The 18,745-nt window shown below is 34.9% G+C and overlaps 2 protein-coding genes and 1 long non-coding RNA gene across 5 annotated transcripts; 1 reads left to right on the top strand and 2 right to left on the bottom strand.

Moving 5' to 3' along the window:
• Positions 1 to 944: 944 nt before the first annotated feature.
• On the bottom strand, positions 945 to 3,585 carry LOC140827668 (uncharacterized). The gene is made up of 3 exons (XM_073190438.1): positions 3,086 to 3,585; positions 2,631 to 2,837; positions 945 to 1,285 (listed from the first exon to the last, which is right to left on the bottom strand). Exons 1-3 carry the CDS (start codon positions 3,539 to 3,541, stop codon positions 1,142 to 1,144), a joined length of 807 nt encoding a protein of 268 aa, XP_073046539.1. The 5' UTR covers positions 3,542 to 3,585; the 3' UTR covers positions 945 to 1,141.
• Positions 3,586 to 5,201: 1,616 nt separating this feature from the next.
• On the bottom strand, positions 5,202 to 17,495 carry LOC140827671 (methionine aminopeptidase 2B-like). Of its 3 annotated transcripts, none has more exons than XM_073190444.1 (12): positions 17,337 to 17,495; positions 17,098 to 17,250; positions 11,369 to 11,408; positions 11,142 to 11,249; positions 9,535 to 9,634; positions 9,290 to 9,435; positions 9,081 to 9,172; positions 8,874 to 8,968; positions 8,660 to 8,756; positions 6,946 to 7,089; positions 6,638 to 6,855; positions 5,202 to 5,451 (listed from the first exon to the last, which is right to left on the bottom strand). In XM_073190444.1, exons 2-12 carry the CDS (start codon positions 17,237 to 17,239, stop codon positions 5,341 to 5,343), a joined length of 1,293 nt encoding a protein of 430 aa, XP_073046545.1. In that variant the 5' UTR covers positions 17,240 to 17,250; positions 17,337 to 17,495; the 3' UTR covers positions 5,202 to 5,340. The 3 variants fall into 3 exon arrangements, with proteins under 3 accessions (XP_073046545.1, XP_073046546.1, XP_073046547.1); XM_073190445.1 differs by having other exon boundaries at positions 11,369 to 11,405; XM_073190446.1 differs by having other exon boundaries at positions 11,369 to 11,399.
• Positions 7,029 to 8,751, top strand: LOC140827673 (uncharacterized). The gene is made up of 2 exons (XR_012117003.1): positions 7,029 to 7,141; positions 8,640 to 8,751. It is a non-coding gene; the product is annotated as an uncharacterized lncRNA (long non-coding RNA).
• Positions 17,496 to 18,745: the final 1,250 nt, after the last annotated feature.

Here is an 18,745-nt window from a genome sequence, read left to right as displayed (position 1 = left end):
TTTTTTTTGGCATTTAGCAATTTTTCCTGTTTTAAAATTTTATATCATTATAAATTTATTATTTAAAATAAATTAAATTTTATATAATTTTTTTTTTTGTTTTTCATGCTTTTTCGCACTTTTTACATGTTTAATATGGTCAATCATAGAGTTGACGTTTTTGTCCAAACGAAGTTTTTTTCTCACACTTCATGATTAATATGACTTAATCGATGCTTCTTAGAACACTTCGTAAAATATTATGTATTGACAAAAACTTTTGTAAGACATATCTTTATTTGGGTCATCTATAAAAAAATATTACTTTTTATATCAAAATATTACTTATTATTGTAAATATGAGCATGGAACGATGTAACCGATAAAGATTCATGAGACCGATTCATAAAAGAACTACTAGTATGTATAATAGATAGTCAACAACACATGTTGCACATATAAATCCGCGAATACATCTAAAGTTTATAATGATTTTGTTGTCATACATTTGGTGTTCTAAACAATATTAAAATACGATTAAGCGCGAAACGTGGACATGAATTCTATAAGAACCAATGGATCGTGACAAGTCCGACCTATCCCGAAAAATTGTCGGCTTAGGAAAAAGCTTCACTTCAAACATAAATGGTCAAAAAAAATTGACCATATTAAGTATATAAAAAACGTAAAAAAGCGCTAAAAAGAACAAATTTTTAGATAAAATTTTTAGTTATTTTTTATTTTTAAAATAAATTTTAACTTTTGAATTTTATTTTAAGTAATAAATATTTACTTATATAAAAATTCTACACCCAAAAAAACCCTAAGGTTATCGAAATATTTGTCTCGAACCCTCGCATTCCTTGTGTCCAAGAGACGACGCTTGACCCAACAACAATTGACAAATTTTATCCAGCAAGACAACAAGCTAATTTTGGTTTTAATCCTTTTCTAGTCAATGCAAGTTGACATGAATTCTCCATTAATGCTTTGTTTGATTGTATGGAACATTATTCATCATCCCTACCAACAATTCACCATAAATTTACCAACAAATTCAATACAAAAGGATTATTAATGAAATACAGCCATGCAGAAAATATCTCTTCAGTGTCAAAACATAAAGGTAAAATTAAACAACAGTATGCATTGAACATTTTTATTATGATATTTTGGCATTCCTCAGCGACTCAGAGATTATTACACCTGCTGATGTTCTCATGTGGTCCAGGCCAAGCATAGCAATACAAGAGTCGTCGGTCCTTAGGTGTGGTTGGACTAGTTCCCAAATCTTTTTCTTCTGAACCTGCACAGTATCGGATAGCCAAGTTGCAAGTCTATTAGAGGTAAAAGGCCATCAGACAGGTCAAGAGCTAGAGTAGTTGAGGTAAAAGATGATAGAAAGAATTCTAAAAATTTGATGAGTACTGTACGAAAGTAGCCATGACCATAATTCCTTTGAATCGTGAACCAAAATTAAAAACATCTCCCGAAATTAAAACTGAAAAAAAAGTTCAAAACCCAGGATTTATGGTAGGATTCCAATCCAAACAATTAAGAAACTGGAAAACGGTTTCAACTGCTTCATGAAATTGGTCTTAAAAGATATGACAATTAAAAACAAAAAAACAAGTGTTTGATTCCCTTTTCCCTTTCCTTGTCCTTCCCAGTCGATGGCTCGAGGATATCGATCGCACCACACTATGCTCTTTCTACTACAAATCTTCATCAGGAGATTGATTATAATGGCTTCCCTAAAGTTACTATATACCGTACTCCAATCACACGATGATGTAAATTTCTTTCAAGAACTTCCCAAGACCTTCCAAGGTTTAATGACCTTTAGTCAACAAAAATTCTAGAGCATGCACCTGAGATTATTTTGTTCACATGAACAAGCAGCATGGACCTATTTTTGGATAGCTTCTAGATCACGAAAAACCAAGTATATTTCTAACATCTGCTGTAACACTCTAAAAATCACATAAACAGCATTATAATCCAGTTATACAATCCCCAGCACTTGGTTTAGTAACACTAATGAATGCTAGATAACTATTATTCCGATGGCTTTATCACACTGATAGATAGGGCTTTTCTGATCTTGTTCACTGCTACTCCTAATCATTCTAGCAATATGCAGTTCACAGATAAGTGATTGTATCCATTGGAAACTATAATTAAAACACTATCATTTATGTCGCATATCATCCCCAGTACACGCAACATGCTTCAGGCACTTAAAATTTACTAAGAGTAGCACTTATCAAAGAAATCAGAGCAAAAAACATGAGGAAACGTTTACATCCTGATTCAAGATTTCATCCTGGTGAATTCAGAACCTCAGTGGTAAAAAGTTTGATCACACAGGAAAATTAGAACTTCATTTTCTAGGTTGTATTGGAGAAGTAATGACACGGAAACAGAATAAAATTGTGCTCTTTTTATGGTTTGGCCAAAATCCAAATAGAAGAAACACATGCAGGGGTCCATTCAAAAACGTTTTAACTGTTCTTTTTCATGAAGTATTATCACGATCCTTCAAATACCCTTTATGCACTAAATAATATCTCACAGATGAATGTGTTGACAACATTTTGATTTCATAAATGTAATATAAATCAATCACGAATCTTAACAGGAGAATTTACCTGGTTTGGTGTTGCAATCTCAGGTAGGCTGTCTTTCTCATCTTCAGAACCAAACCACACTCTTTCACCAGGTACAGCACCCTCAGGCGGCACAAGAAGCTCAACCTTCTCATGTGCTTCATCAGAGGCCGCCATCAACATCCCGGATGATTTCACGCCACGCATATTTCTAGGCTTTAGATTAGCAAGAACTATCACATTCCTGTCCTGTACAGACAAATGGTAAAGGGTAACAAATGGGCATAAAACACAAGGCTCTGTAAAATTCGGTCCCTTCGGTCAAGTATATTTCTTCAGCCTAGGAACACAAGAAAGAGACGATAACAAACAGAATTGAGGCGGGCGGACCCCGCAAGTCAATCGGGCAAGAAATCAAACAAGATCGAATCAAACCAAGTGATTACGAATAGGAAAGGAAGAATAAAAAATGCAAAATAAAGGTAATATGGATTCACCTGGAGAAGGTTAATGGGAATGTAATTGACTAGGCCGCTGCATATGGTTCTGGGTTCTGGCTCGCCCACATCCACCTCCTCAACATAGAGGGAATCGGCCTCTTCATGCCGCCATACCTTGACGATCCTCCCAACCCGTATGTCCAACGTGTTGCACGTTTCCTTTATAATGTTCTTCGAATCATTGGCAGCATCCCCATCATTCCCCGCTGATTCCAATGTTGTCGTCGCGGCTCCTGTTGGTTTAGCGTTATCCTGGGCCTGCTCAGTGCAGTAGCATTGCGTTCTTCTTCTTGAGGATGATGAAGACATGATTCTGCTGCCGTTGCTGGTTACGGTGGAAACGGGGAAGGAGAGGCGGCCATGGGAATTAGTCTTGATTAAGAGATGCAGGCGGCGGAGTGTGTAGCGCGAGCGAAGAAAGGATTGAGTAGCAGCAGTAACAGCTGCCGCCATGACCACTCACTCTTCAGACTCCTCACAATTCCATTTAAGAACATTATATGCCAAATTCTCTATTTACCTTTCCAGTGATATTTAGGAAAATAGATTTAATAAAAAAAATGTTTTTTTTAAAAAAAACCAAGTTTTAAGTGTATTTGAAATATATCATCTTTTTTATAAAAAAAATGATTAAGGTTAGATAATCATCTCTTACTTATATTGTAGCGCAAATTTTAAACTGAAAAATATAATTTATGCACTAAACTCAAAATTCAACTACTCAAATCATTTACTTCAAATCTTAGACCAATATTCTCGGAATATTCATTTTATTTTACATATATTAATTTTTATTTTTATATAATATTTTTTTTATAAATCAACAATATAATTATAATAATGTTTATGTTATATAATCAAAATTATATTATTAATAAAGGTAAATAACAATATTTAAGTTTAATATTTAATTATTATATATTATTTGTATTATATAGAGAATACGAAGTAAAACACGAAATTATTAAAATTGATTAATAACTTGAATATAAGAAATGAATTAAATAAAACTTCAAACATTTGAATCAATTAAAACATTTTGTAGTGAGAAGTGATGAGCACTTCTATCTTTCATCTTTTTATATAGACCAAGAAATTTTTGAAATTTGACATGATCATCGACAATCACTAAAAAATCATTAAATCAAATCATTAAATCAAATCATTAATTAAATATTAAAAAATTATTTATTTAAAAATCTATTTATAAATTTATTTTGTTAAATATTTTTAAATTTTATGTTTACATTTCTAATTATTAAAATAATAAAATATTATAATCTAATCTAAGTAATATTTATAATATTTAAAAACAAATAATAACATTAAAAAATAAAAAAATAAAATAAGTGCACCAAATTTGGCCCTGGAAAACCTGCGCCAAATTTGGAGTGCCCCTGTTTTGATGTCATATTGGAGATGTCCTTGACTAATACCAAACCATTTTCTAATGTAATTTACCATTAAAAGACATAGTTTATGATCGAAGAATTCACACGCGATCGAGAAATCAATCTGTCTCATCCATATCAACTGTTGTGCTTCTGAGAAGGAATGAGAGTCTAAGAGAAGAATTAGCCAATGCGTCTACCACTGCATTGCTCTCATAGCATATGCATGCATGTGGAATTGGGAAGTCCATCAAGCTAGATTGAATTGGTGTAATGATATGACAAAGCTCTCAACTAGTACTACCCATTGAATTGGTCGACAAAGAAACCTTCGAATCCACTCCAATTACAAAGGGAAATAAATATATATGATGTTTAAAAAACTCCAACACACGAAGTATATACTTTGGCCTGTACATGTGGAGTTTGTTAGACAGAGGATTGTGTCGTGCTCTGTCCATCGTGTGGAGGACTGGTGGATTTCTGTGTTGCTTTCACAACATATTTTGGGTACATCGGGATAGGACACCAAAACTGTCTCCTTATTATTCAATATTAGAGTCTAGGATATTATGCTTAAATATATTTTTGTATCACTCGTGTTATTTTGAGCTTAGAATAATGGATATTTGACGTCTTTGCGACCCTCACAGAATTAGCAGTATTTTGGTTCTGTAATTTGCACACTTTCCATTATTGGTCATGTTGTAAGTCAATTCTCTATTTTATTTCATTAACTGACACTTGTTTTTCAAATTTAATCAATTTTCAGGGGAGTATTGATGAGACATCGAACACGTCAACAATATTAACACTACATCAGTATTTTCCCAAGTCATATCAGCAATTCTCGGCCTCATCTCAATAGTCTTCACCTCTCGATATAACTTCTTTGCAAGTAGGACGAAGTAAAATTGTGTGCTCGAACTGAGCCACATAACTCCCCTTACTGTCGCAGAGAGGAGGGCACGGCTGTCAAAGTCGCAATATAATACACATTTAATATATCAGTTTGATATAAACCAATTATGGTGGAAGCTAGATCACTAAATGCATGCAAAAAAAACTCAATAATCATCAAAGGTTGCAGTAATCGCAATCAAACATCTATCTGACAAAGTTCAACTCTACTATGCAGGATAATGAAGCTACCACGATGAAATTCAAGCAAGTGTAAGGAATGGGAAGAATAATTTTGGTTTGTTATACTGTTGAAGATTCGATTTACCATTCATCTGGGTCGTGATTATGAGAACGTACACTTCATCTCTATACTACTATCACACCAATACAACTAATATTTTACACCTTGTCTGATATTCTCTCTTGGTGAGACCATATTAGCAAAACCGAATCCATCACACAAACAAGTACTGAAGTTTGATTGTCTTCCATCTTTTAATAGCTGCAACATCAGAATTTCATATACGAGGAGAGCTATTGGCCATTACATTTTATTTTCCGTATCCCAACATTGTAAGTTGGCGAACACATACCTACACCCAAGATGAACACTAATCGTTCTATGGTTATTCTATATTCTTTAGAATGGACCATTTGGCAACTTTGTCCAGCATTCCTCCACATTTAAAATTGCTGATAAGCTCATGCCAACTGATAGCTTCTTATTTTAGCTAGATAGTTCTCAATCAGGTGTTACAAGAAAATTTAGATCACATCAAGCTCGAGCGCAAGTTCAAGGCTAGAATCACTACATTATTAATTGCATGATAACATCATAATAACTGAGACTACCTATTACAAATCTGTCTCCTAGTTTTGATGATTCAGCTGGAGTATTGCTTTAATTTTTATAGTTTTTCTATTGATCCTTTGGTTTTTTTTTTTGTCATAAACATTTATTTTAACCCAAAAGGGTTAAGGGGAGAGGCTCAGGTTTGAGCTAGCCAAGACTCCAATTGTGCGGAATAATAGTTGTGAAACCAACTTTGAGATTTATGGGAAAAAATACTTGTGAACATTAGACCTTGGGAGAAAAATCATTTCAATTTATGCAATATGTAACTGTAGATCAAGCCCAAGCTTGCATATTTTTCAGTTTAATTTTCCAACATAGAAATAAATGCAGCTAAAAAATGTTGACTTTTTTTTTTGCCATAAGAAGTATAGTGTAAGTTTCTTAAACAACAATTCATACCTGAATAATACCAACATCACACAAATTCTTCAGTGCCATCAAATACTTAGTTTCCCCAAGGCGGTCTAGATAACGCCTACAAAAGGCCAATGTAGAGAAATTTTTATTAATTGTTGCCAACAACTGCTTTGCTCTGGGCAACCGCAGAGGAATATGGCCAACATCAAAATTCTTCATGTAATGGCTGCATTCTAGATCTTCTCTGACATATCCTTTCCCTGCATGAAAAAGAGGAGAAACATAAAGCTTTTTGTATCCAGCATTACTAATTCAACAGTTTCTACTTCAACGTAAACAGAATATGTCACCTGTAGATCCAAAAGTCTCAATTGCATAAAATTCACCCTCTTCCATTTTTGTTTGTTCCCCTCCTTTAACTATAGGAACAGATTTCCCACCATGGATTTGATAACTCCCGATACTATGCCCATTCAAATTCCGAATACTTTTTACTGCCAAAACAGCCAAACCATCCAGAGCAATCGTATAACTTCAAAACGTAGGGTATAACATCAAAACGTAGTAAAGCAACTCCAAGTACAAGCTACAAAAAATAACAAAATATGGAAATTTTAATCTTATTTAGCAATTAATTTATATTCATCAATTCATGTTTGATTGCTTGATTAACCAGACTACTTCAATCTCTCGAGCTAAATAGATAAAGATAAAGCGGCTTAAAATTTCTACTGATCCATGAACATCTAGAAACAGAATAATCCAGCAATTTTTTACTATCCACAGTCAACCTGTCAAGTGAAGTGAATTTTCAATAATTCCTTCAAAACAGAATTTCCAAGACCAATTTCAAATTCCAGGTGGCCTGGAACTTTTGATATCTAGGCGACAGAGAGAGAGAATGCAGTCCAGTAATCAACCTGGCTGTAATTTGCCATAAAGTGGTGATTGACATGGTGACATACTTACTGGAGCAACAAATTATAATATTCGTAAATTAGGAGTAAGCTCTGCCTTTATCAGTTTAAAGAGTACATGTGCTTTATTCTGTGTCCAGTACTTGTCCTCTGAAGAAAGAAAATGCAACAAAAATAACTCAAATATATATGTTTACAGACTTGGGTATATCTGGGATAAGTCAGCGTCTAGATCTAGAAGTAACAATTTTGTAAATGGCGAGAGGCAGTTGCCGCGTCAGCCGCCTAGGCACAGCGGTTGAATTTATTTTAGCAATTTTTTACAGGTAATCATTTATAATCATGCAATGTAATTACAAATAATCATCATTTTTTATGTATTATATGTAATTAAATAATGTTCATGCATAAAAAAAACTCATACAATATAATACAACCTAGACAAAGTACAAATAAATATATAAATGCAAATTAACAAGATAATTAAGATGGTGGCTAATGGCGGCCGGAGGCACTTTGAGGCAGATAGTGGCTGATAGTGAAAGACACTTGAAACCAAAAGTAAATAAAAAAGAGTGTGAGAGGTGTTTTTATTATATCTAGGGTTTTTTAAATTGATTGATTTTGACTGATTTTTAAAATTATTTGACTGTTGTCCAGGATTTTAAAATCATTGACTGCGTCAGCCGCCTCCACTGCCACCTGCTTGCCCGCCGGATAGCCTCAGATCGTCTATAGAGACCGTCTTAGACAAAGCCGAGCGGTCATTTAGAACACTGAGAAGTAATGACTTGGGGAAGGGACAAAGAAAAATACAAGAGTAGGGAGTTGGGTATAGTTGAGTAGGCTATTATTTTGTTTGAGCGAGATTACTAACTTACGCTGGGGTAAAGAGAGTGGATTGTCTTGGTATATAGGACTACCATACAAAGACTACCTCGGGGAACTATGGTTTTCATTATATGCCATTTAATTTCACCTTAACACCTTCTTTGTTTAGCTGATTATTGTTGGTGAATCAGTATAATTTTGTGGTTGCAACAATATGCTTTCAAAGACCAATAAATTTCCAACACAAAACATGCTACACCAGCACTGAGCAGAGTGTATCTCACACAAGTTACTAGTATTCTGCTCAAGCCTATACCTTGAAACACCTTTCCATTAATTTCAACCTCATATGACTCCATGACCTCCTGGATTGCTGCACCAACATCACATAAGCGCACATCAATTCCAGCTTCCTGAAAATAAGCAAAATTTCACAAGTAGCACCGAGTTGTTCTCGTGAGGTTTCACTGTTCATTATGCAGAATATAGGTTTAAGAAAAAGATGTTTGCATAAAATGTAGGAAGCCCACCTTGATTCCCGTATTCGTAGCTTCCCTCGCGGCCTCGAGAAGTGGATTAAACATTGGGTTAAATGCAACAGTAAATGCACAGTCGACTATATGCCCTGAAGACAAAAAAAACCAATATAGCATTAAAACTAAGTAAAGTAAAACGCAGTCTGGCAAAAAAGATCAAGGAGCCTCGAAAGTATTAACACAGAGCAAAAGCTATATCACCATCGATATGAGTTCCGAAGTCCAGTTTCATCACATCATCATACTGTAGTACAGTTTTATCTCCAGTATTTGGTGTCCAATGAGCAGCCACCCTGAAATAAAAGTGGGCAGAAATAGAATGAAGTCATTAGAACAAGTGCACTATCACGGAAAGCCTACCTAGGCCTAAACATCACAAGGTCAGATTCCCCAGCTGACATCAAACTTACCAATTCAATGAACATCCTGTAGGAAATGCAATTCCTGCTTGCAAACCATTTTCAGATATTAATTTACGAACTGTATTTTCCAAGGTCTCACAAAGGTCTATCATCAACATTCCAGGCTTCAAAATTTGTTTTACATACTTTCGGACCTGTCCAGTATTAACATAACTTGTGAATGCATGCTGATTCTTAACTAAATTTTGTTCAAATGCGCCCAATTATACTAGTATATGACAAGTGAAAGCTACCTGACGGTGAACTTCTGCTGCTTGGCGAACTGCATTATAAATTGGCTTTTCCAATCGTTCTAGTTCTCTCTTCTCTTCGGATGTAATTCTCCACACGTTCCTATATTGAGTTAAAATTTCAGAAATAAAGATAAATAAACAATATAATTTTTTGTAAAATTGATTGCACTTAAAAATAGCTAATTGATGCAGTGGCAAGGTATAGAAACACTAAATGAAAGACAGATGAGCCTCATTGATACATATAAAGGAAAAAACTTGCTACCCCACATTCAAATTTAATTATTATCTCCCAGTGATAAGAAATAACTACAGTACAGGAGGAGAGACATCTCTTTCTTTGATACTGATTATCCTCAAGTAATCTAAATGACAATCCTTAAGTTTACAAGAAATTTTAACAGTAGTTCCAGAAAATCTTTTAAGGACCAGATGATATCTTTTTCTTCATAATAGATGATTTATGACTGAAGGCATCTCCATTTCTAGAATTCAGCTGCCTCTACTCCTTCAAGTAAAAAGGAGTTTTGATGAACCTTAAACTTAGAAAGACAGCCCTAATGATCACTGATTGCCACAAAATACTCCATAAAAAAACCTCATCTTCTATTGTTGACAACCCACCTAAATCTTGGAATCTGGAGCACGCCTAACAAAATCAATAAGCTCGGAGATGCAACACATACTATTATTTGAAATATTGGAGAAAAACCTCACTCAGCCTGAAAATAATAGTATAATACCAGAGTAAATTCCTATGGCCCTGAATAAATGCAAATTGCTACAAGATGATTGCCAAAAAAGCACCAGGGAGATGACTCTAGTGAAAATAATAAAATGTGTGAGAGGTAACAAAGACATATCAAGGATCACAAACCTGTTTTATATCAAATAATTTCCTAAATAGTATACTCGGACGACTAGTTTTGGACGAATAGAATTTACAAGAGGTGACACGCGACAAATCAACAACCACAAACTTGCTTCGTGATCATAGAGCAAATATTTTCAAAAAAGTTCAAATTTTATTTAGAAGGAAGCCATAAACAAACAGAACCCTCGACCTGGACTAAAGCTACTCAGAACTTCAACACATCAAATCTAGTAAAGCCATAAAATTTTATGAATCACAATCAAGGACCAATTAAAAGAGAAAATCTAAGAGAAACCCAATTAGAGTGGATGTATGGAAAAGGATAAATGAGGAACACATACGAAAACATAAAAAGCAATGTTCTTCAATCTTGACTCGTACCCAAATTAGAGAATTAACAAGGACACACGCATAACAAGGTTTTTTTTATATGGAATCATTATCATTCCATGCACCTATCAATAATCACTATGGATATATATCTTGATTCTTTCAAATGAAATAATTTTGTTCTTCCCAAGGATTTTTATTTTTGTTCCTACTTATAATTCATTTTCTTTTTTCTAGACCAACAATCTCTCAGCAAAACAAAAATAAATTCACAGTAACTAAAGGGAAGAAAAATATCACAAAGCTCTTACTTTTCATTCCAAAGAGTTAGTGAAGTATCTAGAAACTTAGCACCATATATTAACTACTAAAAGGAACAAAAATAATAAATAAACAGACATACTCATCCTTATATTGTTGGATTTCACCCTCCGGAAACTCGCCCGATGCAAAGAGTTCTAAAACAGGAATAGATGGAGGGTCAGTTTGCTGAGGTGGTTCTTTCTTCTTCCTGCAAATAAGAAAAAGATGATTACAAGTTACTCGTAGCCCAGCTGGAAAACAAAGACAAAAATCTCAAAACAATGAAAGAAAAAAACCAAGGGATATATGTGAATATTATTTTCTCACTTGCTTTTACTCTTCTTCTTCTTCTTCTTCTCTGCAGCTTCTAACATTATCAAATACATGCAATGTAAAAGTTAGACAGAAAAAAGTTAAATAAAACTATTAAACAGAAGAGCTCATCAATAGAATTCTACAACAATTCAAAGTGAAGAATACAGATTCCTCATATGAATGAATCCATAAAAATCTTCACTCAATCAGAAAGTTAAAAGAAAAATACACTAGACTGTCAGTGGAACCATCAAACAAGGTGTGCTAGTAAATACACACGAAAACAAAATTCAATACGCTTACAAACATAACAAAAAGAATGGTGACGAAAGTCACCACAACCAAACAATTCCAGAGAACTTCTTCCTATTATCAACTCTTTGTATATTGTAACACAGAATACACTTTTTATTGAGGTAGCATCAGTTAAGCAAACAGGAAAATCATGGTTATGATCCCACGTGATTCTAGAAGGAAAAGGAAATTAATGTAATACATAAAAAGGATAAAGTTTCACAGACAAACTGTCATACCTAAGAAATGTATACACCTAAAACAAACTAAATTAGAAATCAACAAGAGTGACCAGCAGTCATCATTTCCACAATGAGGATAAAGAAATATAAAGAAAGAAAAATTTCAAAAACCACAATTATCCCCTCATTCTTTAACGTGATGAATATTGATGTCACGTTCCATGAAAATGAACTTTATTTCCCTACTCGTCACCTTCAGGGGGAGTACCCAGGTTTGGAAGATAAGGAGGATGAGGATCCTTTTATTTTACCTACCTTCTAAGTTCTAATCTGCCAAGCCCTCAATCTGTCCTAGAAAATGTCCCAAGAGATGTCCCGAGATTGTTTGGTTGAACATATTCAAGGTGGAAAGCTCTCTCAGTCCCTAAACTTGTGCAAATCCAAGAGTCCGAACCGAGCTCTACACCTGAGGTAACAATTGAAATTCCCATCACACACAATGAACATACACCTCACTCGGTAGATGACCCTAGCTTGCACGTTCCTATTGCCCTTCGCTATGAAATCAGAGATTGCATAAAACACCCACGCTACCATGTCTTAAAATTTGACAATTTTTCACCATCACATAAAAGCTTCTTAGTAAGTTTGAACACATTCATATCCCTTCCACACTATTTGAAGCATTGCTAATGAAAACTGGAAACAAGCCATGAATGTGGAAATGGAATCTTTGGAGAAAATAACACTTGCGAGATTACTGATTTGCCTTTGGGAAAGACATCAAAAGGGTGTAAATGAGTATACACCGTGAAATATAAATCAGATGCACAATGAAGAAATATAAGGCGAGGCTGGTAGCTAAGGGTTATACACCGACATATGAGGTGGACTATCAAGAAACATTTGCTCCGGCTGCTAAAATGAATACATTTTGAGTTATATTATCTTTGGCAGCAAATTATTGATGGGTATTGCAGCAGGTTGATGTACAAATGCCTTCTTACAGGTTGAGTTCTATTATCTTTGGCAGCAAATTATGGATGGGTATTGCAGCAGGTTGTTGTAAAAAATGTCCTCTTACATGGAAACCTTGAGGAAGAAATTTACATGGACATTCCATCGGGATATGGGAAAAATGTAAGAAAGGGACCCATATGTAGATTGAAAAGAGGCCCTGTATGGTGGCGCCTCAAGCAATCTCCTCGGGCCTGGTCTGGAAGACTTACATGAGTAATGCAATCCATGAGATACAAACAGAGTCAAGGAGACCATACTTTGTTCATTAAACACTCGAATTCTGGTTTAGTCACTATATTACTTGTCTATGTTGATGACATTATTATCGCAGGGAATGATGAGAAAGAGAAACAAGGCCTTAAATAGGGACTAACAATTCAATTCGAAATTAAAGATATGGGAAAGTTGTAGTACTTCCTTGGCATTGAAGTAGCATATTCGAAGCAAGAAATACTTATATCCCAACAGAAATACATCACTGATTTGCTCCGAGAAACAGGGAAATTGGCTTGTAAACCAATTAACACACCTATAGAATTCAATCATAAGCTTGGAGAGGTCGGCATGACAAAATGGTGAATAGAGATATGTATCGGCGCCTTTTGTGAGAAGACTCATTTATCTCTCTCGCACAAGACCGGAAATGGCATATGTTGTAAGTGTGATCAGCCAAGTCATGCATGACCCAAAAGAGACACATTTACGTGCAATTGACTGGGTATTTCAATACTTGAAGGGCACTATGGGAAAAGGAATTATGTTAAAAAATGTGACAATATGGTACTTGAAACATACACACATGCGGATTATGTTAGATCAATTAGTGACAGAAGGTTGACTACAGGGTATTGTACATTCCTTGGAGGAAATCTTGTCACATGGCAAACTAAGAAATGAGATGTTGTAGCTAGGTCAAGTGCCGAGTCAGAATTCATAGCCATGGCTCAAGGGGTTTGTGAGTTGCTTTGGTTGAAGATTATCTTAGACGATCTAAGAGTAAAGAGAAGTGGACATATGAGACTCTATTGTGACAACAAGTCAACAATTAGCTTTGCTCATAATCCAATGCAATACGATCGAACAAACACATTGAAGTTGATAGACATTTCATTAAGGAGAAGCTAGATAGTAGCTTAATTTGTACACCTTATGTTTCTTCAGGCAATCAATTAGCCAACATATTCACCAAAGAATTAAATGGTCAGTTGTTTCAAGAGATTTTGTCCAAGCTGTAAATGATAGATATCTATTCACCAGCTTGAGGGGATAAGAAGATATAATTAGAGATAATTGACAAAATCAACTCTTGGTAACTTAAGATAATTAGAAGATCCTTTAATTAAAAGGATTACAATTCTGTTTCATTTTTCTGTTATCTTAATGTTTCTATAAATGGGTACTAATGATTGTAAATATTGTGGGAGATATAATGAAAAGTACATTATTTATTTCCAAAAATCATGTTCTTTCTCTTCATTTGACAGTAAAAAAGCACTGTTTAAACATGATTAAGACATCATTAATTAAGTAAAATGAGGTGTTTAATCAGCATCTAGTTCGGAATCACCAAAGGTTTGTTCAGAACCACCGAACGGTTCAAACCTTCTGAAGGGTGATCGGAACATCCGAACCCACTTAGGTGTCCAACTCGAACCTCGGTTTGGATCTTTCGGTCGTATTTGTCCAATGTGGTGTCGAAGCGAGCATGACACGTAACAGCAGAGCAGGTTCGGAGCTTTCGAACCTAGATTCGGGACTTCCGAACTCTGCTTATAAATAGGTCATTTCAGATTCAGAATTCTCACACCATTTACTTAATTTTTCTCGCAAATCTCAGTGCAATTCTAGGTATTTCTAGTCGTACTCGAAGGCCAAACGAGTTGCGAAACACGTTCGAAATAGGCGACAACTCGAGGATCAACAGGCGAAGCTAACATCCCCAAAGAGCTAACGATCGGCAAAATCCGAAAGCGTTAGAAATAGTATGGGGATAGAATTTATCATTACAAAGCATGTTTAGAGAAATGAGCACAGGAGTCCGGAATGAGTAATCTTTATCCTTTTGACTATGATCTCTAGTATTAGAGCGTAGGCAATAGGCATAGTGACCCATACTATAGTAAAAGTGTGTAATTACTGACTGAGATATTCAGCGGAATATACATTCTTATTGCATATTTTACTTGTCATATGTTGAATAATTTATTGTCGTGGTATATATCTTGCATTGCATATCACATTGACATGTTATCATTTGATATAGCCTTGTTGAACAGGGCCGCAGCCCTCTTTCTTGGCCTATAGAGTACCGCGAGCCATCCACTGACTATACGGACCGCACGCTACAGTGACTCGAGCGTTACAGGTCCAAAATCTTATCTAGTGTGAAAGCCACCAACTGATTCTACGGACCAGGGTGTTACACACTTAGACATCTCTAGACTGAAGATGATTCCAGTATTGACCCCTGATCACCAGTTCAAGATACATGCATTTGCATATAGGTTTGTATACTCATATTTATGTATTGAGTGATTTGGTCACTTACGTCATTGCTTTTAACTTGGGCACCCTATTCTCATGGGCAAGTCTCAGGTTGGATGAGCCGGTGGCTAGACAAGACCCAGATTTTACTCGGAGGAGGGTATCCATTTAGTTGTTGGGATTTTTATTTGTCTCCATTGATATGTTTGTATAACAATTATGTTGTTTCCACATTTTTGTTCGCGTTTCGGGAGATCATGGTTGGCTATATTTTCGTTGTTTTATGGACTTTATCAGCATTGGTGGGATTTGATTATTGTCGAATTACTGATTATTTAAGTTTTTATTATGCATGGAAATTTTTGATTTATTGTAGGAGTCTCAGGTAAGGCTCTACAAAGGTCGTGCAAAAAACATAAAATGGCACTCCTTGAAGATAGAAGTTGGCATAGCACAACAAGTCCATATGAGGCCATATAGAAGGCATAATGAAAATGAAGAATAAAAGGCCACGATTTTACACAGAAAGCAGCTGAGATGGGATAGAAGAATGTAGAGAATATAGATTTTTTCATTCAGGTCTTTGTCCAACACTATTTCGCAAGAAGCTCAGAAAATTCTTGCAGCTGTAACCATGAAAAGCCAAAGTTATAAGAGGTGCTATCAAATCTCATTAGCCCAACTCTAATTCATACAACTCAATCACATGCTAGAAAATGACAGTTCCAATCTCGAGACCAAGTATGAAATAAATTAACAGGAATGGGGTGGTGCAATGAAAACCTATCATGAAGCTACAGACTTGAGAAAGAAGTTTCTCAAGTAACAGATGATGAATTGCCATATGCCAGTACCATGGTGAAATGCATCTTCATGAAGAGGAACCACATTCTCATGCTACAACATACCATAAAGATCAACAATTATTCAAATTTTTATACAAAACTTTGATACCTTCGTATTAATCCAGCTTCCAGTACTACATTAATCAAAGTCTCAGGCTATTCCATCTAGTCATATTTTTTAATGATTGAGAATTGGTGGAACAAACTGCTAGGAAGTTTTATTTACAGATAAAATTTGTGAATAGCACCTTCAAACAAATTACTTTGAACTCCATCAAGGGTTTGCACCACCGATCTCAACTATCTAACTTGATAGGCAACAAAATGAGGTTTTCTAGTTTCTTAAAGTGGTAAGTTGCAAAGATAGATCTTTATAATATATTCCTCAGTATGTGACTTTGTAGCCAACACAATCATATATCTGTTTCTTGTCAACATATGCAATTCAATAAGTTTCAAGGAATTAATGATTTATGCAGCCATGGGGGGTGTCTAATGCAAGAATGCATATTACCTACTTCAATTAATACATCTGATGTTCTTATACAAGTAGGGAAGCAGAATTACAAGTTCAAACCTTTGAATTTTAAGCACAGAAGCGCAAAAGAAAGCTAAAAATCTCATTGAAAGCTGAAACCATCTGGCAGAAGCACAAACTTCACAAATATCTTGATTACATATAGCATTTTCAGTTCAGGACATGAGTCACATGACCACGTCTTTCCCAAATGAAGCAGAATTCGAGTCATTAATTAAAATTTTAACCAAAAAAATCATCGTCAGTTCGTTCTTTTATGAATTCACATAAGCAACCCTGCTTATCTTATTCACAATAATCAACTCCACCCCTCGATCAAATACCAAAACTTTAGATATCCACTCTTTCACCTAATACAACAACATATGAGAAAATTACCTTGTGGCTCGTCCAAAGTCAAGCCATCAACTTTATCCTCGACCTCCTCATGTTCAAGATTCTTACTCGCTGATTCACCAACCACAAGCTCCGATGCTCCTTCCCCAGTACAATTTCCCGCCGGTAAATCACCACCAGACATCTCGATCGCAGCTGTACAAACAACAATCTGTCAATACATGTCCCATTTTGTAATTATATTTATAATAAATAAATAAATAAAATATTTAGAGCTCAACTGGAAATCGATATTTTTCTTCAGACGCGGTGGTTAAAGTAAGGTTTTAGATTGACAATCGGCGCCGCCGACGGAAGAGAAGAGGGTCCAGTTCGAAAAATATTTGGTTCGAGCTTCACGTGTATTCACGCACCGAAGTGCATTATATATACTACAGACGAGATGTGTCAGCGTGACGTAAGAATATATAATAGTTAAATACTATCAACGGTATGTTTGTGATAATTTTTTATTTTTAATTATTAAAAAAAAGACATGAATAATCCTCTTACTCATATTTTATCCGGGAAAAAAATCCTCCTTTAAATATGGATGATTGATTTTGTGTCACATGACATTATTTAATATTAGGCAAAAACTTGTGTGAGACGGTCTCATGAGTCATATTTATGAGACGGATCTCTTATTTGGGTCACCCATGAAAAAGTATTATTTTTTATGCTAAGAGTATCACTTTTTATTGTGAATATGAGTAGGATTGACCCGTCTCACGGATTATGATCCGTGAGACGGTCTCACATGAGACTCACTCTTAATATTAATCAACTACAAACTTTTTTTTCAATTAATTTTATCTATACTAATTATCTATCAACGTGAGATTTCAAAACTAATATCTCCAAAAACTTTTAATTTATATGTTATACATACAGATAACGAAAGCTAAAATTCTACCACACAAATCACTTCTACGCTCATGCGTTCTCTGGGTTAGTAATTTGTCTGAGTGGTGTTCAACTATGTATTTTAAATCATATGTTTTAAGTTTCTTGATTTTCTTTTTCTTCTGTTACTTGTTAGAGAGTAAGTGCTCATTTAGCCAACTCGAGGCTTGATATTTATTGATTTTGATCTAAAACGGCTATATATTTCAATAATATTTTACGATTTTTTTCAATTACGATATTTTATATGTATATTCATGTAAACAACATAGATAAATTCATTGAATATATAATAAGTAACATGATATATGTCTCTCAATGTAAGACCATGAAACTCATTAGGAAGTGTATTATATATTCTAAACAGATTCTTAGTCAGATCAGCAATCGAAAACAAGGATAAATGTTGCTTAAGTTTGAGACTAGCATATGTGATGTAAACATCATGTTTCATTGATAAGGCGTGAAGATGTTCATTCATTAAGATGATTGATCATTTGATGATTCACTGAACAACCCTCTCTTAGATTGTCCAAGTGATTATTACTCACCGAGTGGAATAGTCTACGGTTATGGTTGTACACCTATTAGTCATTTGACCCGGGACAATGTAGAGGCTATATGTACTAGTATGCACTTTGATCTGTTTACCGACTCTATTGAGAGTCATCAGTTTGCCGAGATTTGGTGTAGTTTCGAAATATGTAGGAGCAAATACATTGTAATCGGGGATTTACTGTTTGCC

The sequence above is a fragment of the Primulina eburnea genome, chromosome 3 (genome assembly GCF_022965805.1).
Source record: "Primulina eburnea isolate SZY01 chromosome 3, ASM2296580v1, whole genome shotgun sequence".
Classification (NCBI taxonomy): Eukaryota; Viridiplantae; Streptophyta; class Magnoliopsida; order Lamiales; family Gesneriaceae; genus Primulina; species Primulina eburnea.
This window is presented reverse-complemented; position numbering and strand designations above follow the sequence as displayed.

Bases quoted from the DNA above. Each gene is read 5' to 3' on its own strand.
- LOC140827671 (XM_073190444.1), bottom strand. From the start codon at position 17,239: ATGTCTGGTGGTGATTTACCGGCGGGAAATTGTACTGGGGAAGGAGCA. The intron at 11,409-17,097 runs GTAATTTTCTCA...TGATAATGTTAG, and splicing joins GACTTTGGACGAGCCACAAG to AAGCTGCAGAGAAGAAGAAG. The intron at 6,856-6,945 runs GTGACATATTCT...TTTTTCATGCAG, and splicing joins TGAGACTTTTGGATCTACAG to GGAAAGGATATGTCAGAGAA.
- LOC140827668 (XM_073190438.1), bottom strand. From the start codon at position 3,541: ATGGCGGCAGCTGTTACTGCTGCTACTCAATCCTTTCTTCGCTCGCGC. The intron at 2,838-3,085 runs GTGAATCCATAT...TTGTCTGTACAG, and splicing joins TTCCCATTAACCTTCTCCAG to GACAGGAATGTGATAGTTCT. The intron at 1,286-2,630 runs GTAAATTCTCCT...GATACTGTGCAG, and splicing joins AGATTGCAACACCAAACCAG to GTTCAGAAGAAAAAGATTTG.